The 25544-nt window shown below is 36.6% G+C and overlaps 3 protein-coding genes and 1 pseudogene across 4 annotated transcripts; 2 read left to right on the top strand and 2 right to left on the bottom strand.

Annotated features, from left to right (window-relative positions):
- Window positions 1–2069: 2069 nt before the first annotated feature.
- On the bottom strand, window positions 2070–3667 carry LOC143452544 (uncharacterized). Its single transcript, XM_076953559.1, has 3 exons — window positions 3389–3667; window positions 2574–2718; window positions 2070–2462 (listed from the first exon to the last, which is right to left on the bottom strand). The coding sequence occupies exons 1-3, from the start codon at window positions 3509–3511 to the stop codon at window positions 2368–2370; spliced, it is 363 nt and encodes a 120-aa protein (XP_076809674.1). The 5' UTR covers window positions 3512–3667; the 3' UTR covers window positions 2070–2367.
- A 1879-nt stretch (window positions 3668–5546) lies between these two features.
- Window positions 5547–10634, top strand: LOC143453323 (uncharacterized). The gene is made up of 11 exons (XM_076954605.1): window positions 5547–5683; window positions 5746–5882; window positions 5942–6126; window positions 6303–6463; window positions 6820–6999; window positions 7665–7777; window positions 7963–8062; window positions 8377–8528; window positions 8813–8939; window positions 9182–9350; window positions 9695–10634. Exons 1-11 carry the CDS (start codon window positions 5554–5556, stop codon window positions 9888–9890), a joined length of 1650 nt encoding a protein of 549 aa, XP_076810720.1. The 5' UTR covers window positions 5547–5553; the 3' UTR covers window positions 9891–10634.
- Window positions 10635–12413: 1779 nt separating this feature from the next.
- LOC143451847 (retinol dehydrogenase 11-like) lies at window positions 12414–16262 on the top strand (annotated as a pseudogene). Its single transcript, XR_013114911.1, has 7 exons — window positions 12414–12672; window positions 14744–14771; window positions 15186–15250; window positions 15313–15449; window positions 15509–15629; window positions 15725–15872; window positions 16024–16262. The product of XR_013114911.1 is annotated as a retinol dehydrogenase 11-like (transcript).
- Window positions 16263–19002: 2740 nt separating this feature from the next.
- Window positions 19003–24655, bottom strand: LOC143451600 (cytosolic non-specific dipeptidase-like). The gene is made up of 10 exons (XM_076952296.1): window positions 24403–24655; window positions 23655–23821; window positions 23219–23397; window positions 22791–22941; window positions 22413–22526; window positions 21987–22143; window positions 21698–21804; window positions 21246–21387; window positions 19826–19973; window positions 19003–19392 (listed from the first exon to the last, which is right to left on the bottom strand). Exons 1-10 carry the CDS (start codon window positions 24593–24595, stop codon window positions 19326–19328), a joined length of 1425 nt encoding a protein of 474 aa, XP_076808411.1. The 5' UTR covers window positions 24596–24655; the 3' UTR covers window positions 19003–19325.
- Between the last annotated feature and the right edge of the window lie 889 nt (window positions 24656–25544).

Genomic DNA, 25544 nt, shown 5'->3' on the forward strand with positions numbered 1-25544 from the left:
ATAGTGATTGATGTAGGATGAATAATTGAATAATAATTGAGGATGAATGATTGTAGGATGGAATAGCTTAATAGCGCTTGTATAGCGAGTAAGTAAGCAAGTATTAAAGATGCATAACTTTAAAACTTTACTCTACAAATCTAACATGCTTCAACGTTATAATCTTACGATTACAGCGACAAAACACAAATGTGGATTTACTCCCAGAATTAGGCAAAGCGTCGTAACAGACATAAAGCAACAAAAGTGATTCAAAAGTGATTGAACAAAATCTGCAAACCGAGTGGCTTCACGTAGCTTAAGCTGCTTTTGTGACACCAGCAAGCTCACGATTTTCTTGTCAGTGGCTACTCTACAACGAACCATTAAGCATGATCACTTTTGCGATAAATTTACATTTGTTAGATGTGTATTTTTCTATCGCAATGTTTTTGATGCAAAAAATAAAAATTTCAAAGCAATCCATTTCATTCCAGTCACTTAGCTTTTAAAGTAAAAAAAACGTTATCTCTTTGAAAATGGATTGGGAAAAATTTTATGATTCGATGAAAGCAAAAGGAGGTTCTTCGGTGAAGAGCATACATTCATTATCCTTACAAATTATGAGGATGATGACAATACTTGATGGCTTCCCAAGTCTCTCAGTAAGTACTGTATAGCTTATATTAATATATTGTTGATGTCTGATTGATGGGCTCACATATATACAACTTGGCAGTTTGTTCTGTAATGTAATAAGTGCTAATTATGGTTAAACGTATATTTTTTATCTTTGAGACTTTTGTCGCAAATAACTTGATTAGTCGCCCCATTCATGACGTTTCAACAATGCTAGGTGTACTCGTCATGAAGTGCTCACTTATCATGCATCGGCTTGAATACTTTTATCTACTTATCGTTTACATTTCAAAGAATTTTCCAACCCGATTGAAGTAAATCTTGGTTTTAATTCAGTACAATCAACTTAAAAATTAAATTACTTTTATTTGAAATTAATTTAATTTAATTTTTATATTTATCAACCAGATGACGGAAATTTTTGCCATTGGCGGCGCTTTTGGGTCTAACTTCCAGATTCAAGGACAGGAATACAATTGTGTGGAGTATCACAATGGCATCTATGTTTATCAAAGTGGAGAAAGAACAATTGCTTATGGAGAGACCTCGAGATGTAAGATGTCTATGCATTATGAAACAGCAACTATATGTAAAAATTATTAAAAGTGAAACTACTTTAGCCATCGTGCTGTTATAAGTAATGTTTTTCCATTTAAATGCAATCACTAGACTGACTAGAGCAACGTTTAATTTTGTTTTTATGTTTTTGCAGTTGTCATGATTGTATGCGGTGAAGCCAACGCTAAAGGATTTTGGACTCTCTATTTTGAATGCTTTGCCCTATTATACGGTTTAGTGAAAATTAAATGAAATTCATACGAAGTGTTATTATTAAACTGTGATCAATAAACTGTTATATTTTGCAATATACGATGCAACTTTGTGTATAATGCTATCGACAACGTATTCTTAACGAAAGGAGATACAAGTTCAAACAAACTCAAAGCTCACACAATCTATATTTTTATTGCTGCTAGGAAGCTTATTACAATGGACACTCTTGATATCGTGCGAGCTAGAAGATTGAAGTTGCTGGCTTAGATCTGTATCTCTATATCCTAATAAACCTCATCAGAATCAGAGTGGAATGAATGATCATTTTCGATGTATAAGTCATGACGAAGCGCTTAGGAAAACTAATACGTCGCTTTGGGCATGACCTACGATGCATATAACCATCAGTAAAAGCACCTAATTAAAACTTGATAAAAACTTTCCGGGTAATTGTAAAATGACCGTTGCATAGGAAGCACTTCGTAGGAACTTTCTCTTTCAAATCTCCAACATTCATTAATTGATTTATTCCTATTTTGGTTTCAAAGCAAACAATAACCCATTCATATATTGCTTGCCATAGATTATGTAACCACCTGCACCTACAACCAGCCTCCACTGTACGGTCAGTTTCATACGTTTTTGTTACCACAAAGCATTGCTTACGGTTGCGCAGTTTATGAAGTTTCAAACGATATACAGTACTTCAAACAAAAACGCATCTATTTGCAAATCTGTACACGTACAGCGTAAAGTTACATTGTTGTCTCCAGGTAACAAAATGCACATCATCAAAGTCCATCAACGCGAGATCTGACGTATGCGATACTTAAGATACACGTACATTATACAACCATAACAAAACCGACCTAATATTTTATAATTAAAAAGATAGTTTAAAAATTCTACATATATTTACGAATCCGTACATATACACTGTACATTGCTGTTCCGAGGTTGCAGGGTAAACATTCATCATAAGCGATGGTCCTCAAGATACGATATTAAGTAATTAACAGTACTTCTGCATTGACGAAATGAATCAGCATCACCGATTACAATCAACGTATCTGTCCAATCAAAGTAACTTTGCATTAGTAATTAGATTTAAACAGATAAGCGTAACTTGCTTCAAGCTACAACCAGGAAGGCTACAGTATACCAAGGCATAGACATCTTACATGTCGGTTGTATTGTATAAGCAAGGGAAGTCAGTGGACTCTCATACGTAAACACGGAATCGTTAATCCTCAGTAATCTGCAGTCCTCGTAACGAAAGGAGAAGTTTAAACCTTCAGATTCCGTGATCGTGGAAACTTCGTCATCCTAGTTGAATAATAGCGAAGTGTAATCACAACATCATTGAATCTACATCACAACAATCTATGTAACTTATAAAAGATAAGTTTGATATAATTCAATGTACGGTGTAAAGTCGGAACAGTTTGAATTATAAAAGTTCGAAACATAATAGTAATAATGAAAATTGATACAATATTGAAACATGATAGATACGCCACAGTTTGCATGCATTCCTAGTTTCAACAGCAGAAGGCAAGAACATTTGAATTGTAATATTTTGCAGATGCTTGTTGACGTTAGAAGTAAAGAAACATAAAACAAAGTATAAAACATGATATTATGCACATTGTATCATTGCGATGATAGATTTCGCGGAAAGGATGAAACGAACATAGAAGTGTTCTTGGACAGGATACTCAAGAAAAAATTTCACTATAAAAAATTTGTTACGAATATATCCAAGTCTCGAATATTTTACAAAACGTTTTACAAATAAATTTAAAAAAAACATGGATAGATAGCCGGTCACATTTTGGGAACAGTCTAGAGAAATTTCAGTTTTTTTACAACGTATGCTACAATGGATTTTAGATGAAAACATTTCGATTCCAGACACGATTAATTAACCGGTAACCACCGTATTACAGAATTAAAAAAAATTTAAATGAAAGAAAAATGTTCATAAATTGCTTACTGTAAGATCTCCGAACCAATCACAGCTCCAATGTTCCCCCCATAAACTCTCGTTTTTTTTTAGAAAGGCATAAATGATTGAAGGATACTGGAGCTTTAAATCAGCGCAGAAATCCTGCCACATGACTTCAGTGTGTTCATTTACGTAATCTTATAACCTTATAAAACTTGTTTCAAATCGCAATACATTCGTCTTAGTCTTAGTTAAGATTTAACAAAAATTATTTCACAGCAAAAATAAGCCAAATGTTTTCAAATGCAAAATAACCAAGAAAATTTCCTTTTTCTTATCTCTTTGCCTTTATATACAGAATACACCTTCTATTGTGATTGATGACCATCAAGTATGTCGCTAAGTTATATCGTATGTAGCTAAAAGTCAACATATATACAAAAATTGCCATAACTGAAACACAACATATTTGCTGAACTCTGAACTAACTCTTACATAAGTACTTACAGTAGATAACTTACAATTGCCTGCGAAACACGCGGCTTTATACGTCGTAATCAACGCTGATAGCTGCCACACACTTACGCAGCACGCTGACTGCCTAAAATCGACCACACTGAAGAATAAGTACACGGCAACGAAAAAACTTTCATAGTAAATAGGCTAATCATTTCCCAAGGAAAATACTGCAAATTTCAATTGTTTTTTGTTATTTTTAGATGCTATTTTTTGTAGAAGCTGAGCATAGACAACTTTGTACTTTGCCTGGATTACATGAAACATAAAACTTCATGAAACTTCCGTGTTTACTTATGAGAGTCCACTGAGATCCCTTGCTTATACAATAAAACTAGCATGTAAGATGTCTATGCCTTGTTATACTGTAGCCTTCCTGGTTGTAGCTTGAAGCAAGTTACGCTTATCTGTTTAAATCTAATTACTAATGCAAAGTTACTTTGATTGGACAGATAAGTTGATTGTAATCGCTGATGCTCATCGTCAATGCAGAAGGGATGTTAACTACTTCATATCGTATCTCGAGGACCATGTCTTATCATGAATGTTTGCCGGAAGTTTTTACGTTAGTTTTAAGTAGATACTTGCATTGAACCACAATCATATAATTTAAGTTATCACCAAGTTTAATGACAAATTAACAGTCCAGTACTTGTAAATGTAAAAGGTGCAGCACATTGACATTAGTCAGGGTGATTATAACGACAACATAATACAATCGCAATTTAACTTAATAGCTTCGTACAACGTTGCGAGGCATTAAAGTGCTGTGGTAGCGTGGTCTTATTGACACCTGTTCGGTGCCAGGAGCAGTTTGACCGAAAATTAATCTTATTCAGCAAATTGTTTGTTCTCCACTCATATGTGTGTGCATTGTGCCTGGAACGCTAGCGATTGAACCCATGCACGGCTTTTAAGAGAATCAATAACTAACGTAAAACATTTCGTTATGCGATCACTAATAACGCAAGTTCAGCGAAATATAATTGGACTTAGTAAACAGAAGCAATGTTATGAGTCGGAGCAATGTCGGAGACTTGGGAGGTCGCGACTTTTAACATACTCGACATTTGTTACCTGTGGTGATATGGCTTTTCCTTATCTACCTCGCGCATAATCACGCCGCCTTAATTGAATCTTGCGTTTTGTGTGAGTTTTGTTAGTTCATCGGTACGACGTTATTCAGTAGTAAGCGTAGTGTGGAGTGTTCGGCTGCTTAATGTTAAGAGTTTATCTATGTAAGTGTTATATAGTTTACAGTCACGTCTTACGTAACTAATTATATTTTGGAACTAGCACTATTCTGTTTAATAAAGCCTTAGTTGCTCTTTGGTTCTATACTTAAGTTCCAAGGTCATGACACTACCCATTGAGTGTTGGTCGCCGGTTGTCGTTCGTTGGTTCTTTGCTGACATCCCCGGTACATTTTCATAATGTTTTGGGACTGAATGATTTTAGTTGGTTGACTATTCCATTATTTTAGATATTTAATGTTTTATTTCAATCGACACCGTTATTACTTATCCCCACATTACGCGAGTAACGTTCGTGTTTCATCCGTTACTTGAGAGAATGATCCAGCGCGCGATTTAACATTACAACCGCTGAGATAAATTTTATTCAATTTTCAGTAATTTCAGTTTACATGCCTTATTATATCTGCTACCTTTACTTTAATAGGATAATTTATGTAGAAAATGTTGTTTGAATGTTTGGTTAGTGCTGTCATTGCTGTGGTTGTTGGATATTACTGGTTGAATTATGTGAAGCGAGGACCAGTTTACGAAAGCGACAAGAAGTTGAATGGAAAGACCGTTCTTATCATTGGTTGGTACTGAAATATGTTCGATAACTCAACTAGTTGTCGTGGTCAATATTAAAATAAACAGGTGGAAACTCTGGGATTGGGAAAGCGCTGGCGATGGACGTTGCCAAGAGAGGAGCTCGTGTTGTCATCGCATCGAGAAATTTGGAGAAATCAAACAAAGTAAAAGATGAAATTATTAAAGAAAGCGGCAACCATGAGGTATATGATGTCTGTTATTTTCATGATGGCGTTGAGAATAAATTTTAACTTGTGTTCAGGTTCGTGCAATGCAAGTGGATCTCGAGGATTTTGATTCTGTGAAAAAATTTGCAAAACAATTTGAAGAAAGCGAAGAGCATCTTGACTATCTCGTCAACAGTGCAGGCGATTATCATTGTGCTGTATTGTTGTATCATTGTATCATGCTGCTACGATATCGTTTATTACGATATTTGATATATGAGTGAGGACTCGAACTTGAAAAAACTTTGTAGTTTCTTGAGTAAAACTATGAGTAGTCTTGCGCTTGAGTACCGGTACACGTAATCTTTTCATAAACGTGCCAATAAACATAAAAATAAGGCGAAATTGATGTTTCGAGCTTCACGGCTGTTTCAATATTAAATTTAACTCTTGTAGAAATGTCGATGACGTAGACTTGTATGTTGGAGGGATATCTGAAACACCGCTACACGGCGCCACAGTAGGTCCCACGTTCGGTTGCATCATTGCCAGCCAGTTCCGAGACTTGAAGAAAGGAGATCGGTATTGGTTTGAAAATCCAGGAATTTTTAATGAAGGTATGTGACTGACTCTTAACAGTCAATTTTTTTCTGTTTAAATTCAAGATGTTTGATTTGCGCAGTTAATCGTGGTACATGTCGGCCATTTTGTTCGCTTGTTTAATTCAATATTGAGATTTGCGTTTTTATTTGGGCTTTTTGGTCGCGTTATTTTCTTCGTTGAATAATGTGCAAATTGAACGTTACAACTTTGTCGAAAGACGTGTTCGTTTGGAGCAATCTTTCTTTGCTTTACGGTGATGTCATCTTCTTCCTTTTTAGGCTCCATTTTATTCTCCTGTTTATCTTCAATTTCCACTTTTAGTTTTTTTTTATCAATCTTGATGATTAATTATCTGTTGCTCTCCATCTAGAGCAACTTAGCGAAATAAGGAAAGTCCGTTTAAGCCGAATACTTTGCGACAACATGGAAGGAATGAAGATGATGCCACCTAGCGCTATGGAGTTGCAGGGAGAGTCAAACACGAGAGTACGGTGTTCAGCACTTCCACAGATGAAAATCTCCAGTTGGAAAGCTCACAATCACGTACAAGGTAAAGGCAATTGGACAATTTGTAAATGCGGTAATTGGTGTATTTTTGACCAAGTGAAGTATTGACCGATTTACCTTGCAAGGCATTTAATATAATACTTTTGATCAAAATGTTTAATTTTAATTGTTGATTTGTAGGTCATTTCTAAGTTAATGACATACGCTATCTGTTATGCCTGTTGTCATTGTTGTCATTGTTGTCTATATCAAGGGTTTATCTTGGGACAAGAGGCGTAACGATTCGAGTCGGTGACTTGACTCCAATATGCCTCGAGTCAATTTTTGCAAACATTTGACTTGACTTAGGTCAGTTCTTGTTGATAAAGTTTCAGATTTCCGATAAAAAAAAACTTTCTTTCTTTCGTACAAACATATTAAAATGTTGCTTCAAAACAAGCTTGTTTGTCTATGAACGCGTACATTGACGCAGCAAAACGAAGTAAATTTTCAAAACCTCTAAACGTTTCTCAAACGTCTCGTTGACTGAAACAGTGTTTTTACTTTCTGTGTGACTTTGACTGAAGATAACAACTCAACTTCACTCGGATCATTTCTTCTGAAAAGCTCGACTTGAATCGAGTTTAATGACTAGGCTATGACTATGACTTGGTATACTTCTGACCGAGTCTGAGTCTCACTTTAAAATTTACCAACTTTTTATCGCAGAAAGTGATTGGACGAGATGGTTGCCTTGTCATAATGACACTGAAGACAAAGTTTTGGTGAAGGTTTTGGCACGTGATCCAGACAGTGTTTGCAGGAGTCCATTAAAAACAGAGGCATGAGTCAAAATTATATTTACAACGCCGCTGCATGTGTTTGGTTGTTTGTTCTTTATATAGGAAAGCACATGAACTACTTTAACAGTAAACTTAACAAAAATGCAATGTGTGAATAACGAATGTTTAACCGATAAGGTTTAGACAATTTGCAAGTTTTTTATTTTACATTTTATTTATTTCAGATTGCGGCCATTTCAAAACTGCAACCGTACAGACGGAAAGTAAGATTTCTATGTCCAAAAGGCTCGATTGACGGCGGTACGTTTCCCAACTCAAAGCAAAGTAAGTAAATTTCTGGAAAATTGTAAGAGCAATTTCTTAGATAAAGGCATCAGACTTGTGCTTTTATGAACAATTATTTGACTTTTTACAGTTGGAAAAACAGAATGTTATGAAATTTCAACTGAAATTCAAATGAAGCAGAAATTTAAATTCTTTAAAATGAAATAACATGAAATTTTTTTCTTTACCTACAATTAATAGCTTGCAAATTTAGTAGTTTATCACATCTAAGATAAACGCATTGATTTTATGTTGATGTTACGTCGCTTCTGAAATAAAATTTCAAAGAAAGATAAATCTTCAATCCTTTAAAGACCTCATGTATTATTGGACATCATGGCTCGACCGAGACTCGCCGCTAGATGGAGATAAAGATGACATCGAAAGTTTGGACCTTCTACGAGCGGAGAGACCGGATGATATTTGCGGGTTTCCAATAGCAATGCAAGCTAGGACTAAAAATCATGTAAAGTCCTCATTCGGCGAAATTGTTATTTCATAGCATCGTGCTTTTTTTACTGCGATTATGCGACTTGCAAACGGCAAAAATCATTGCGAAAGAAAGCATTTTATGAGTGTTCTTGTTCTTCTTATGTTTTGTTTCTTATCTTTTTCTTCTTATGTGTTTCTGAAACAATGAATACGTTACAACAAAATAAACCCGACATAAACAACAAAACATATTTCTCCAGAGTTCTTTTCACAAAAACTCAACATGTTATAACTCATTTTTTTCTTGTTTTATTTCAGGAATCTGCCTTTCGTTCGAAGCAGGTGTTCGCCGCCTTAAACCCACGCCATGGTTTGGTGTGCAGAGGCGCGGACCAAGAGGACGGTGAATGCAGGGATTACAAGGTCCGCTTTTACTGCCCCATAGGTGAACATCAAATATTAATTTTTGTGTCTTTCTTTACCCTTTTGTTTATATCATCAGAGTGTAATCAATTTCGTGTCTTAGTTATTGATTATATTTATTTTCTACATTGTTATGTAAAAATTGTTAACTTAATACTTGAAAAGTAAAAGATAAAAAATTATTTTAGCCCACCGGGTCAAAAACCCATCTGTCTACAACGAACGAGTTCTTTGTTATCGTTGAAAAAATTTTTTATGTTTCAGATTACCGCGAAGAAATAGAGTCTAAGAAATATTATCTCAACTCTGACGCCAGCAAATCAAACCCCAGCAAGCGATGGACCCCGTGGTTAAATTTGGGAAATCCCCAAAAAGGCTTCTATGACGTTGAAACACCCAACTACGCTAGAAATCTGGGTTTTCCAGTTTGCCGGTAAACAACAACTTTCATTTAATTTTTGATAGGTCTAAACAAGTCAGCATAAAAACAGTTGTCGTAATTCTTGATTTAGTTTCTCAGCATATACGTAGGTTATCTACGAATTTATTTCGTGTGTACTTCAGCTTTTTTTAAACACTTTAGAGGTTTTTTTCAGTTATAAATCATAAAGTTGTAGTAAATTAATCATATATCAGATCAGCATTAAATTAAACATACAAAAATGTTTCGAATCAGTTTATATAAACTTGATTACAAAGATGATATCACTGCAATTAACCTGTAAACAGTTATCAGACAGCAATGAAAGACTTATTATCATCATTTTCACTCTTCAGACGTCCTCTCTTAATCGAAGGCCGAGTGGCGAACACGACCATTCCCGCTGAAAGATCTGGAGTCGTTTTGAAGCGTTTCAGCGTGTTCCACGGGCTGGTTTGCGACAATCGCGACCAAGAGGACGGTTTTTGTCGCGATTTCGAGGTTCGGTATCTTTGTCCATCCTCCAGGATTGACTTGATTGGAAAAACGTGACCCGGAAATGAAAATAAAATGCAATCGTGAAATATTTTGACCGTCAATCTTCAATCCTCTAAAAAGGAAATCTTGTACAACAAGGTCTCAAGAGGAAAATCCTCATCCGTGTCCAAACCTGTATCTACTATAGAAATAGTAGATTTATTTGCTGAATAAAGCAAAGATGCTGACCTCTGCCGTCAGAATTTGTCTAAAAAGCCATTGTTGCTTCATAATAAAAATAGTTTATGGGGTTAAGTTTTTATTTTTATTTGAAGTTTAAATCACATGCTACAATGTATGAGCGCTTTTGTATTTATATTCAGACAATTTCTGTGTCTACCTTGAAAATATTCAGACACTTTGCATTCATCGCTGTTTTTTTCGCTTGCTTTTTTCGCTTGCTTTTTTACTGTTGGTATATGTAATGAGCAATTATCTGTATTCTTGATATCGTGGCTTATTTGATTTCTATTGCATTGGCGTATAACTCAAACCTGTACCACGAAGCCCACATTCCAGTTTTATGTTTGTAACTTACTATTTGTTCAGATTCTGTTTCAAGCATGATGACGTTTCGTTAAAATTCTGTTTCTGCGTTTTCAGTCCTTAGAAGCCAATTTGAGTCAGCACATTACTCGTGTGTTTCGTGAAATATCCTAAGACCGAAAGTATATGCTGAATTACGTATATCGAAGCAGAAATAAACAAAAAATTGCGTGTTTTGTACATAAAAAAGTAAATTCGGGATTTGTCCATGTAGTTAAGGCTGTATCTGATGATCCGCATGCTGGTGTAAAAGAAGAAAATTGAACAAATAGTGGTTTTCTCAGAACAACCAGACAGGTATGCTCTTTTACTGATACGTAAACGTTTAGATACAATCAAAGCATTGAACAAATTTTCGATTCCATGTAACGTGAAACTTGTTACGTTCCAAAGACATTGTTTTCAACACAGTTAAACTATGTACCCTACAGAGTATCAATAACTGGCTCCTAAAAGGAGTTTGACATATCATATCGGGTTTCCTTGGCTGACGGTTGGTTATGTGAAGGACATAGAGGTACCCAGCTTTGCAAACACAAAAGATGTTTATTATGTATTGCACAGTACAAACGAATTTCCCATGCCCATTCTTTTTCATCAGCTTCACACGGGATTGTGTTTTTGTATCAAGAACAGATTGGGATCATCATTTGAAATAGTTCAAATCTGCCTGGAAAAGTTTTTCGTATTTTTGCCACATTTAACTGAAAATAGGCTTTAAATAGTCTTTCCCAACCCTTTGATAATATTTTTTCACTAATTTTGTGAAAATTTTAAAACAAGTAATGAGACCTCTTAACACTGGTACTACGACACCTTATCGAAAGACACTTTATCGAAAGACACTTTATCGAACGACACCTGATCGAAACGACAGCTGATCGAAAGACACTTTATCGAACGACAGTTAATCGAGCCGACAGTTGATCGAAAGACACTTTATCGAAACGACAGCTGATCGAACGACATTTTATCGAACCGACAGTTAATCAAAACGACAGTTGATCGAACGACACTTTATCGAACCGACAGTTCAAGCAAGATTTTAGCGTGTTTCTCAAACATTGGAACAATGAGCCATTGTGATGTGCGGTCTTTGTAATGGTGTGCATTAATGAATTGTGATGTATATATCATAAAGTTGACGATTTATATTTTATATCTATATTTTATATTTGTATCATAAAGTGTTCGATTTCGCATGGCGGCCGGCCCGCCCACATATTAATAAGATATCACAAGAATACGCACGAGAATTACTAAGTACGAGATTGTCTGTACAGTAGACTAGACTAGTCATTATAGATACAAAGAGTAAGGAATTGAAGGCAAAATTTAATAGCAAGGGGCATGTCGCTGTCTGACTTTTACACAAAGTAGCTTCTTGAAAGTGGTCTTTATCCCAGCTTGACCGACAGCGCAAAATAAATGGCTTCGATGCTTGGTAGCACGTACACATGTGAACAAATGTTTTCAACAATGAAATTCACGAAAAGCAAGCTAAGATCACGCATTTCCGACGCCTATTTAGAAAATGTTCTGGCTCTTGCTTCATATGACTTGCCACCAGATGTTGAAAAACTTTCACAAAGCAAGCAGCATCAAGTGTCACTTTAATGCTGTGTTGTTGAAGTGTGAACACAAATATTTTGCTCTTTTTGTGATTGGTACGATTGAGATTGCAGCAATGTGGTGTAATATACTGAAGTGAGTGTGAATTATAGTATTAATGAGGCATCAGGTAATTAATGAGGCATCAAGTTGTCAATGAGGCAAGTTGCAAAATAAAGGTCAAACTTTGCAAATTTTAAGGTCAAAGTTAAAAATTTTTGGGTCAAAAAACTGGTTGCCCTATTTATGAGTTATATGACTATTATAATTACATTATTTGATCATATTGTGTATACTTACATTTCCACACTATTTGATTTTAGACATCTTAAGAATTCTTGTAATTTTTTCCACGTTAATAACGATTGTATACATATCGAAATGGAATTCATTTTAAGTGATAAAGGCAAACGAAAGTTGGCCTTGGACGGTTTCTTGTACGTTCGTGACAAAACAACAAATGGCGTAACTTACTGGAGATGTGAGGACTACCTCAAATGCAAAAGCCGTCTATCCACAGCCGAGGACGACAGCCTCAAGAGAGCACCATCTGAACACAGTCATCCACCAAACCCTGCACGTGTTATAGTTGCAAGAGCACAAGCCAGCATGCGAGATCGAGCAATCAATTCAGATGAACGTACCTCAAACATTATTCAGAGGGAAACGCAGGATATATCCTTAGCCACCGCTGGTGCTCTCCCTAAAGCAACATCATTAAAGCGGATGATACAGCGAAAGCGCGTATGTCCAGAAGGAATCGGCTTGATGGATGAACTCCGCGTGACACCGAGGGGAGAAGCCTTCGTTATCGAGGAAGACGATGAGAACGAATTCTATATGTTTGCGTCTCAAAAGAATCTGGATATACTGAACAAATGCGCTAATTGGTTTTGTGACGGTACATTCGATGTTGCCCCACTTGGATACCAGCTGTACACGATACACGCGCTGGTCGATGAAAATCGCACGGTGCCACTCGTATACACCGTTACCGAGAACAAATCTGAAGCTGTGTACAATCGCATCTTTGGTTTATTGGAACAACAGCGACCAGGAATAGCCCCAGAAACCGTAACAATAGACTTTGAAATGGCAGCATATAATGCTCTTCCTTCCAGCTTCCCTCGGGCAGAAATTCTCGGCTGCCTTTTCCATTTTGGCCAATGTAGCTTCCGGAAAATTCAGGCTCTCTCTCTGCAGCGGTGGTTCAATGAAGATGCAGAGCACGCCCTTCGCATAAAATGCTTCCAGGCACTGGCATTCGTTCCGCCTGAAGACGTTGTACAACGGTTCGAGGACTTCCTGGCCACGTTCAGTGACGACGATGAGCAGCACTTGTCTGAATACATTGACTATTTTGAAAATACTTGGATTGGACGATTGTGTCGCAGGAATCGTCGTCAACCTCTATTTCCTATCCGATGTTGGAATGTCTTCCACCGGGTTCAAGATGACCTTCCACGAACGAATAATAGCATTGAAGGATGGCACAATGCGTTCAGCAAGCGTGTCTCAATATCCCATCCGACGCTTCGCAGACTCGTCAAAAAAATTAAGCAGGAACAAGGTTCCAACGAATTGTTAATTGAACAATTGAGTGCTGGAATCGATGGCCCACCACGGAAGAAGCGCTACGACGCTGTCAACCAACGTCTGAGGAGCATAGTTGAAAATTATGACTCAACAAATATGGACATAAAAAGTTATCTTCGAGCAATTGCACACAACTTGTGATTAAATGAATGCGATTGAAATGTGCACTTCGTCAGTTGTCGTGCTTTTAACAGTGCATGTTGTCAGTTCTTTTAATAAATTGTCGTTCTTTTAACAGTGCATATCGTCAGTTGTTTCAATAAATTGTGGATCTTTTAACCCTATCCTAACCAGGCTCGCGAGTTTACTAAAAAAACTAGGTGTGGCCAACCCCGCACACACATTTGCAATCGTTAATTACTAGAAACCTATGCGTCGTAGACGATGAGATTATTACAGGTTAGTAGAAACATCATCTGGCTTCCTGTATACATCATAATTGTAAAACTAAAGAAAGTGAATTTAGTGTAAATTAGGTATTTCTAAAAGTGACACATTTCTATAAATTCTTCTTGTTACGCCGCGCCCCCGCTGTGAAAAGAGAACGAAAAAGAATAGTTAGTCAAGTTATTGGTGCGTAAATGAGTAATACGTTTCAATGCGGAGAGAGAGCAAAATTATATAAATATCACAATATCTCAAAAATTACAAAATCTAACTTTATCAAACAAACATGGACAGATAGCTGTTTCAATAGCCCTTTGTTTCAATGTTTGAGAAACACGCAAAAATCTTGCTTGAACTGTCGGTTCGATAAAGTGTCGTTCGATCAACTGTCGTTTTGATTAACTGTCGGTTCGATAAAGTGTCGTTTGATCAACTTTCGGTTCGATAAAGTGTCTTTCGATCAACTGTCGTTTCGATCAGGTGTCGTTCGATTAAGTGTCTTTCGATAAAGTGTCGTTCGATTAAGTGTCGTTCGATAAAGTGTCTTTCGATAAGGTGTCGGGTCACGCTTAACACTACGGCTTTGATACGTTGGACCCAGGTCGATTTGCAGATAATTGCCTCAATAACACTTTACAATGTACTTTCTAAAACATATTATCAAAAATCTGCGTAGAATAGAGACATGAATACTTAAGAACGTTTGTCATTCATGCTGTCATTGGCAGTGGTTGTTGGATATTACTAGTTGAATTAGAATGAGCTACAGGGAACTTGTGGATGAATATTAGAAGACGGGATGCAGGATGTCACTGAAACTATACGTACTACATGCTCACCTTGATGAATTGAAACATAACATGGGGGACTACTCAGAAGAAAAAGATGACAGATTTTTCAAAATTTCAGGTCTTTTGAAGAACGCTATAGAAGACAGTACAATGAAAGTACGATTGACAACGGACAACGTTGCAAGGCATTACAGTGCTGTGGTAGCGTGGACATATTGACACAATTTCGGTGCCAGGAGCCGTTTGACCGACGAATAAATTTATCTCATAAACTCAGAACCGAAGTTTAAACTTTTTGAATGCTCACTTTTATTGATTTAGGTTAAATGAGAAAATAATAGTTTTAACTCATGGACAAGTTTTGTGCTACACGGTGTTGTGTGAAGCGAGGACCACTTTATGAAAGTGACAAGAACTTGAATGGAAAGACCGTTCTTATCACTGGTTGGTACTGAAATATGTTTGATAACTCAACTAGTTGTCGTGGTCAATATTAAAATATACAGGTGGAAACTCTGGGATTGGGAAAGCGCTGGCGATGGACGTTGCCAAGAGAGGAGCTCGTGTTGTCATCGCATCAAGGAATTTGGAGAAATCAAACAAAGTAAAAGATGAAATTGTTAAAGAAAGCGGCAACCATGACGTAAGTGATATCTGTTATTATCACGATGGCGTTGAGAATAAAGTTTACCTTTTGTTCAGGTTCGTGTAATGCAAGTGGATCTTGAGGATTTTGATTTTGTGAAAAAATTTGCAAAAGAATTTGTAGAAAGCGAAGAGCATCTTGACTATCTCGTCAACAGTGCAGGCGATTATCATTTAATAATTTTTGAATTTCCAGAAACTTTCATTTTAAATAAACACAATGGAACCCCGTAAAATTTTTATCTGCATATGACCATGCAGGTATGGTACTGGAAGGCATGACCAAATATGGAATAAATCGCATTTTAGTCGTCAACTACTTCTCTCGTTTTCTCCTCATCAACCTGCTCCTGGATAAGATGAAGAAACAAAGTGCTGAGAGACCGGTCCGAATCATAGACCTCACATCAGATTTATACAAGTCAGAGCTTGCCAACATATGATATATATATATACACCAATTTAACACATATTCATAGTAAGATACTTGAACGTGTTCTCAATGAATGCTGTGTAATAGTTGATGCTAGAATATGTAATTATTAATATAGTCATGTATAATTATTAATTAGATATGTAGAAGTCAAGGAATCTGACCTGACCAAAGACCCCAAAGGTTTCGTGGATCCTTTCCTCATGTACGGCAAAGCTGACCTTGCTGACATCCAATTCATACACAACCTCACTCGTAAACTGAAAGCTTATGACATCACAGCTTATATTTTTAACCCAGGTGGGAGTTTTTTGTTAACTCATTTATTTAGCTTTAAATTCGCCTTCGCTAATTTTACTTTTTTGAGGTAAGATGCTTGTGTTAACTAAAAACAGAGCGTTTATTTTTCTTTTTTCATCACCATCACAGAGCTTGTAAGAAATTAAACTCAGAGTGGTTAAAAATTAAGAGTGTCTTTTTGATCCATTGCTATATGAGTACAAAGCTTTTTATGCCAAGCAAATTGAGCAAGGAGTAGATAACACGAAAAGAAAGCTCTGCCGGGACCACGTTTTCCCTTTTTAAACGAACTCATGAGGGCGTTCGGGTGCAGCTCAGACTACTCTATCGGCTGACTTCTAGAAATGGGAGATTGAAACTCAGCAAAACTAAAACGGTGATAGCTTCCATTTTACAAACTCGCCATTGGCAGTTACCCGGGAAGGAGAGATAGGGTTTGTTTTGAACCGCCTATACGATAAAGCACAATCAGGAAGTAGCCACTAAAAGCTGATTCTAACCAATAAACCAGCGATTTCAATAATGTCTCTCCTCAATCATCTGACAATAAACATTCTTGTGCTTTTCCAAGTTTTTTCAACTCATTGAGCTACTTTTTAATACTTGCAGGATACGTCATCACAGAAGGACTTTCTTATTACTATAGCTTTAAACAGCGAATTATTTCTTCTATCCAACTGCTTTTTTGGGGGCGGTAAGTTTATTTTTGAGTAGCTGCGACATAGCTTAATACACATGGATACATTATGTCTTCTCTTAATTCTGTTTGATTAGTTTATATGTAAACTGTAGAAATTATATTATAGCGACACCTGAAGGGGTGTCTGAAAAAGTGTCATTGTAGATGAAGCCAAGGTACATAGCAATATTTACTGAATCGGCTTTTACAGTGCAATGCAAAGACTATAAAATCTTGTCAAAATGTAGGCTACTGCATGACGTGATAGCTTATATGCGTAAGAGCCCACGAACCAGTGACAACTTAACAAATACAACGATCAGTTTAAATCAAGGTGGGGCAGAGCAGGCTACGTAATAACATGTTTTTGTGCCAAGCCAGTTATTTTTTTGAAAATCAAAAATCGTTCTTTGGTTTGGTTTTCGTTAACATTTTTCAACCAGCTTTTGACTTACGAGGAGTTCATTACACAGAAGTGTGGTGTCACTGTAGTCAAAGGGTTTTTACAAACAAGCGACTATATAGGCCAAGTCATTTGAATAGAAGCATATAAAGCATACGGTTCGCAAATTGGACGTTGCAATAGTTGTCACTTTATACCCCCAGCAACTATAGGCGATTTCTACTGTATTATATTAAAACTTTTACAAACTTTTGTTATGAAACAAGATCTTTATCAAATAAGCTCGAATTAAAAGTACGCAATTGGACAGTGTTTTGAGTCAATTTTTTGTTGGTTTAATTTCACTAATTTCAAAACTATTCACTCAGGGACGTCTACTACGGCTATCAGCCCCTACTTAAACTTCTCCTTGATGACTCTGTGGTGGAACACAGTGGTGGCTTCTTTAATGTCTGGCGCCAAGAAGAATTGCTGCCACACGCCACGAATGAAAGTGCCTGGTTATTGCTGATGAGAAAAAGCTTGGAAGTCACAGGCTTGTCATCGACTTGAATTATCGACAAAAATTATTATAATTATTATAAGGTTATTTATTTTTATACAGACAAAACATAGAAAAAAAATATATTTACAATTGTAAAATTATGCAGACAGAATCAAATGATTTCATGCAATTCTCTATGTAGATAATAAACCTAAAAAATTTATTGTTTTTAAGGTTTTATGAAACAACTTTACTAATAAAGCCGAAAATAAGACAGAGTATTACTAGATTAATTAAACAGTAGATAATAATCTACTTATGGAATCACCCAAACAGCCAATGGCTGATAGAATGAAAATACCCATTGGCTGAATACACTATGATCAATGAGCATAGCATGTACATAAACCTGTGATGCAATTTCAAAGTTAAATCAAACTTAGGCTTTTTGTTGTAGATGCTAATGTGTAATAAACGAATCGATTCCCACTTTGCATTGGTAACAGCTAGGAAAGTAAACAAATAAATAACATTAAAAAGTAAAAAAGTTCTATTTTATTCGTGTAGAAATACAACTGACTCGTTCTCAGTGATAATATAATGAATTAAACATGCTGTGCTTTAACAACTCGTAAAATTTTGACAGGATTGTGAAGTTTCAGATTTCGTCAGTAGCCTTACATATGGAGGTATATTGGTAAAACCTATGATTTAAGACCTAAGAGTCCGGGGAAATAGCACGTATAATGTCCAAAAACGTCATCGCGTATTTCTTACTTAAAAACGAGAGTTTTTACTGTTACCTAGCCTAAAAGCTCTATCTAGGCTACCACATAAGAAACTTAGACTTAAAACTAAGATCTCTATGATTTTGTAGGACGTCCTACGTAGGGCTTTAAAAAACATCTTTAGACCAATCAGAATGCAGCATGGTTGGCGTTGTTTTCTAGCCTGGGAATTACCCTAGCAGTAAATTTACTGTATAATAAAACAAACAAAGATTTTATGGCATTTTTTGGTGTTTGACGCCTCCTGAAAGCGCAAAATTGAAGTCAAACACTTTCATAGAAATTTCTAGTTATGCAGAAGGTTCCACATATAACGCGGCACAGCGTGTACTATAACAAAATTCCAATCCCTGGAATCCTGCACTTTCAGATCGGAAGAAACCGCCCTTGTGCGAGTCGCAAGACACAAACAAACCAGAGAAAAAATCTTTGTTTTCTCATACATAAAATTTTGATTATATTTCGAAGAATCTACAAGAATTAAAAATCATTCCATATCAGTTCTGCTGACAATGAAAATAGAAAACTTTGTAGAATGCTCGGTTGACAAGAAAGCGACTTTGCCATAGAGATCACATAAACAAAATCAAACTTCTACAGTTGCTACAACTCAAAATGGCGTAATATTATGCATACTATGTGAGTTAAAAACGACGTAATCATTTGCAAACTTAATTGAATATGATGTCACAATCAAAAACAGGGTAAAATGTTTAGGCAAAAATGGTAATTACACAGAACGAGTGTTACGAATTTTTATCCGATCGTGATGTTGTAATTTGGACGACTAACTCAACAGCCCCACCTCATGGATGTAAGTCGCCATTACTTTGATGCCGTTGATGTAATTGGCTCTGCGATGTAAGTTGGAAAACGTTTATGGGTTGCAACTCAATAATATTTAATAATATCTTTAATAATACCTAGTATAATTTCAGTTACTGATGCTCAAATATAGCTCAAATTTGAAGACCGGTGTTCTGCGACTTTCAAAGATCGATGAATACTAGATGGTCAAACTCTTCGATCTACATTAGAACTCGCATACAACGGATAACCGAATATATCGGATGAAAATTCTAGACCGGACGAAAATTTCGTATATGACGGTAATCGTGTATAAAGGATAAATATCGCTGCTCCCGACTTGTCTGTTATATGCGAGTTCTACTGCACTTCCAAGAACCTTGTATCGCATGTCTACACACCTACGCACTCTCCATACACTTTTATGTGCATTGTATCGACATAGACACAAAAATAGACTTTCTGAGAACATTTTTTCACCTGTCCAGTTTTTCGTTCTGCGAGTGCGCACCGTCGTCACAAGCTCCCACAGGAAGTAACATGACGTTCTTTCCGGTCGCTTCCTGGAAGGTCAAGGTCACCGGAATACTTCCCCCTTCCCGAGTGAGATCTGGCTCCATTCCAAATACTTCAATAATAACATATAAAAACATGACTTTTGTGAAAATGTTCCCAATAATCAGTAAACTTGGTGACAATAAATCTACTTCAAACTAAGAAAAGCGTTGTGCTCTAACCATAGTAGAAGCACACTGACTATGTCAATAGATTACAATTATAAAGAACACAGAAATTAGTGTGTAAGCAAAAAGTTGCAAATATGCTTTCACATTGAAAACAGCGCTGCTTATGCGAATGAAGGTGGTATGGTGCAGCATGTATAAATGGTGATGACGTATTAACATGTCTGTATGTGCAATTTTTGCTTTTGCCACAAACAGTCATAAAAATACTTGCATTGAACCACAATTATATATTTGATGGTATCACCAAGTTTAATGACAAATTAACAGTCCACTACTTGTAAATGTGAAAGGTGCAGCACATTGACATTAGTCAGGGTGAATACAACGACATCATAATACGATCGCAAGTTAACTTAATAGCTTCGTACAACGTTGCGAGGCATTAAAGTGCTGTGGTAGCGTGGTCTTATTGACACCAATTCGGTGCCAGGAGCGGTTTGACCGACGATTAATCTTATTCAGCAATTTGTTTGTTCTACACTCATATGTGTGTGCATTGTGCCTACAACGCTAGCGATAGAGCCCATGCACGGCCTTTAAAAGAATCAACAACTAACATAAAACATTTCGTCATGAAATCACTAAAAACGCAAGCTCCGCTAAATATAATTGGACTTAGTAAACAGAAGCAAATGAGCAGCGTACTCAGCAATGTTATGAGTTAGTCCGATGGTTTTATATAGTCATAAATTTTCCTTGGAAGGTCGCGACTTTTAACTCGACATTTGCTACCCATTGAAGCCGAACAAAGTTTTGTTTTTGCATCAATGCTTTAACTGTGACTGATTTCGATATACAGTAAAGCATTTATTCATAATATATCTATTTATATGATTGGCCGTAAGAGCGTCTTTGTACATTTAATCTACTGTTGCCAATAAAAGCATTTCAAGTGTTTGTGGCAAACCGACCGACCTTACACTACAAAGGCATTGTTTGGCAACATAACACAAAAACGTTTTCACAGAACACATTTGCAAGCTGCACAAAAAGATTCTTGACTATTACTTTATAAAGGATATTGTGCGCTGTATTGAAAACTATACAAAATTTTACACACTTTCCATTGCTGTAACAAACGCTTTTGTGCATGGGAGAAACAATAACTGAATTAAATCAGTGTTTAATAAATATTGTGGTTTTAAAGGAGTTACCTTTCTTCATTGCTTTCCTTCCAGCCATATAATGAGGGTGATTGAAGTTAGAGACCCACGGCCTACCCCCATGACCCATTTCAAGTTTTAACTTATTGGGGCTCCCTCTTTCTGCAAAAACCTTCTCAACGTGGGCGAAAACCTATAAAAGAAGACATGGATGTAATCATATGAATAGTCATAATCATATACAGCACACAAAATATGCATTTAGGTGTATATAATACTATTATACGCCAATACATGAATAACTTGTTCTATTACTATCTGATACACACTCAAGCATAAAGCACACTCACAGCAATTTACACTAACGAAATGTGACAAATATGATGATGATGTGAAAATGCAAACCCGACAATTATAACTCTCCTAATAATTCAAAACCAGTTTTAATTCTTACAATTGTCGGATTTGGATTGTCGATGAACCGACAAGATTTTTTAACTCACGTGTTTCTTGATTTCCTCTGGTTCCTGGTCGGGAACAAGACGGATCGAGAACTTTCCAATCACTTTTCTGGGAATGACCGTCTTCGCTCCGGCACCGTCAAAAGCACCTGACATTGATTAAGTTGACAGTTGACCATCTTTAGCATGATATGGACATGCAGCGATGTTAACATACATACGCGGTAGTGTGTGTAATGCTGATTTAACTAGTAACAGCAATGTACTGTTGCGTACAAATGGAGCAACAGTAACAATAATCTCTATTCTTGTCTAAAATCAAACTCGTCACCTTCAATTCCGTGGAGAGAGAGGGAAGGAAATCTCCATCTGTGCATGAGGATTTCTTCCTTCTTGTCGTGAAGTAAACGTTCGACACCGACATCCTTGCGGTATTCTTCGAGGTCAAAATCGATGGGATCGTACGACACTAACTCATCGTCAGTCACCTGTTATAAAGATTTAAGACACAAAATTCTTAAAACGTGAAATTCATGAGCATTTTGAGTAGAGAACACAAACTTTTACCAAACCATGGTTGTACTAAGCAAAGCTAACAACTTTAAAACGCTATAAAAATAAACAAAAAAAGTTTGCAGAGGTGTAGTAGTTGGGCTATCAGTTTAACCATTACACATTTACTGTTTAGAATTATGAAAAGAAATTCATTTTTATTTACTCCAATGCATCAATTACGAAAGACAAAGTTGCAAGTTACCGCAGCAACTGATTCATTGATGCCAGGGATAAGTATCTTTCCTTTTTTGTCGACAAGTGATGACATAATCGCGACGAGGTCACTCATTCCCTCATGGACACTTCCTCCGAAAACCTAGAAGAGGAATTTCCAACATCACAACACGTGCAACTCGCAGAAGCACCTATGCTTCTTAGGACTAATGTCAATGATCACATTAACAATGATAGCGACATTAAGACGATAGTACCAATGTCTCATAACTATAGCTAGGTAGTTAATTATCACATAAACAGTGCAACAGGCAGGTAACAGAATAAAAATTAGTTGAGAATTGCCCAAGACTAAATTTGTTGTGAGAAAAAACTGGCAAATAACAAGAAGTAGGAAACAAATTACCCCCGAGTGAAGATCCTTGGTGGAACACTGGACTTCACAAAAGAAATAGCAAATTCCTCGCAGACCATAGGTGATGCAAGGTTTCTTCTTACCCAGCCAGTAATTGTCCGATATGCAGACATAATCAACATCAGCAAAAAATGTGTCTTTCCTGATAAAGTCATAAAAGCAATGTTGCAAGATAGACAAAATATAAATTGATTTAATGATGTTCAATGACTACAAAAGCTATGTAAGAAAACCTAATGCAATTCAATCAACAAAGTTTATTATTTTTATATCTTTAAAGTTTTAAATGTGTTTGACATTTTAGAGCAATGCAAATTTTTCTTGTCTTGGGGCTGATTTAACGCTAAAATTGCATTCCTCCTCCTCATATGTATCTAAACAAACTGAACTCTTTGGAATGCAGAAGACTTGAAACAAACCTGGCCATAATCAATTCATCAAGACCCTCGGAACCGGATTCTTCCATTCCCTCGAAGCAAAACTTCAAATTAACTGGGATTTCTATGCCCAGCTTCTGATACGCTTCAATGCAATTCAACCAGCACAAAACAGGTCCCTTGTCATCTGTGGAACCCCGGCCGTAGAATTTCCCATCAACCTAGAATTAAATTTAAAAAAAAAATTATTATGGTCTTTCACAAAAGCATAAAATTCAATGAAAATAAAAGCTGAAACCAGTTACTAAGAAATAAATTTGCGTTGAAGAAGCAATTCAACAACTAGCGTAGCATTAGAGAATTGTCAAACGTGAGAGGTACCAAGTCTCTTTACGGTAAAACCCACCCGTTGAAAATACCTCATATATAGAATCTTCACTAAAATGCAAATCTATTCAAGTAGAAATGAAAACCTAACCTCAGTGAGTACAAATGGTTCTGTGTCCCATCCATCCTCCAACTTTGCAGGTTGTACATCCAGATGGCCGTAGACACAGAGTGTCTTCTTCTTCGGATCATTTCCCAACATAGCCAGGATGATGGGAGGAAGGGGAATGACCTGACCATCTGGCATCGTCTGCTTTCCTAGAAAGTATTTCAGGTAACATTTTATGATTACATTTGCAATTAAATAGTGTTTTGGTAGAACGGTGTACATGTGTACATAAGATATATTTGTACAAGATATACAATATGTATAACCGTGAGGTGCTGTACTGAAAACCACAATTTTACTCAACTGCTAGTGTCATTCAAAGCTTTTTAAGAACCAGTTCCACAATGCGTATATGTCTGTACTCAAAGCTCAGCAAGTAGCATATTCATTGTTTTAAACCGCACATATATCCAGACCATATTTACCTTGAAGGTATTTTATAGGTTGTGTATATGAAGGTATACAGGTTTTTAGACCATTTATATTGAAAGTTTACAAAGGTGAGTGAGCGACTGATGCTTTTTGTTTTAAAAATTATTGAGATGCAACCAACTTTTCAAGATGGCTGACAGTAAGATATATAACACCTTCTGTTATAATGCATTAATTTACTATTTATGACATTTTCAACTAAAACATTGGAAAAAGGGTTAAATTGCAAAAATGCTCCCAGACGATGTAAAACATTGAGTAAAACAGCAAAGGTCTCTTGATGAAGACAATCACTTACCTACGTCGACCAGCTCAGCTGTGGCACCAAGCTTCCGAAGCTCATCTGCCGTGTGCTCGACCATCCGTATCACTTCGCCACGTTTCTCTGCCTCTGCCGAAACACTCTGGATCGCCACAACATCGCTGAGTCTTTTCACGTACAGCTTCTGATTGTCGTCAATATATTGAAACACTTTTTCTAAATGAGCCATTTTATGTTAACAAATTAAGAAATAAACCAAACCTAAAAGCTCTTCAAACTGACTTTAGCGTTGTCTGCAGAATGTAAAACATATATTTTAACTAACTATCCATGTGAAAACCCTACTGAAAAGTCGGATCTAGTGCAGAAGCGCACAACAGCGTGCAGCAATTATATACTAGACCTAAGCTATCGAAACTGTGACATCATTTGCTTGTGTACTTCTGCACAAGACCCGAAAAGTCTGCTTTCACTGCGCCGGATAAATGCACCAATAAATGTAAAGCCAAAATTTGAATTATGGTAACTTAATAGTTAAAACATAAAGTATAGCGCAAAACGGCAACTCTGTGCACAAGTTAGTCAATTTTATTTTTATTGAATTACCTAAACTTTTATAAGTTAGGCTGCTAAACCTTAACCGACTTAAAAACTAACTGCAACTGCTCAACTGCCACTGGGCCCTGGGTACATTGCATGTGAGTCAGCATTGCTCAAGTGAGTTATGGTCAAACGGCGTAAATTCGGTTTGACTTCACACAGCTAAATCACGCGCAACCATGGCAAGAACAATTCACTTCAAATGTTCTTCCGCTTTTGTCTTGTTTAGATGAAAAAGTGCACAGTGTCTCCTTTTGTTGAGATCGTATAACGTCTTTGGCGCAATTGTACAGCAAACTGACCTCCGGCGCTAGCATTGCAAGGAATCCGCCCTGGCACTGGGCCAAATATAACCAAAAACTCTGCTCACCCAAATTTTAGTTATTTGTCCAAGAAATAAGCTATAGTTTATAGGCTAGAACATCTACTGTATATATGCAGACAAGTTATAGGCTTGCCTGTCACCCTGCAACTGTATGCTCCTTACAGTGACACTGGGCCGATTTTTTGCAGCATGTACCGTACCCATGCACAAAATCTTCAATGCAAAATAGGCTATGCACGCCTATTCCAGCCCT

Source organism: Clavelina lepadiformis, chromosome 4 (genome assembly GCF_947623445.1).
Source record: "Clavelina lepadiformis chromosome 4, kaClaLepa1.1, whole genome shotgun sequence".
Taxonomy (NCBI): Eukaryota; Metazoa; Chordata; class Ascidiacea; order Aplousobranchia; family Clavelinidae; genus Clavelina; species Clavelina lepadiformis.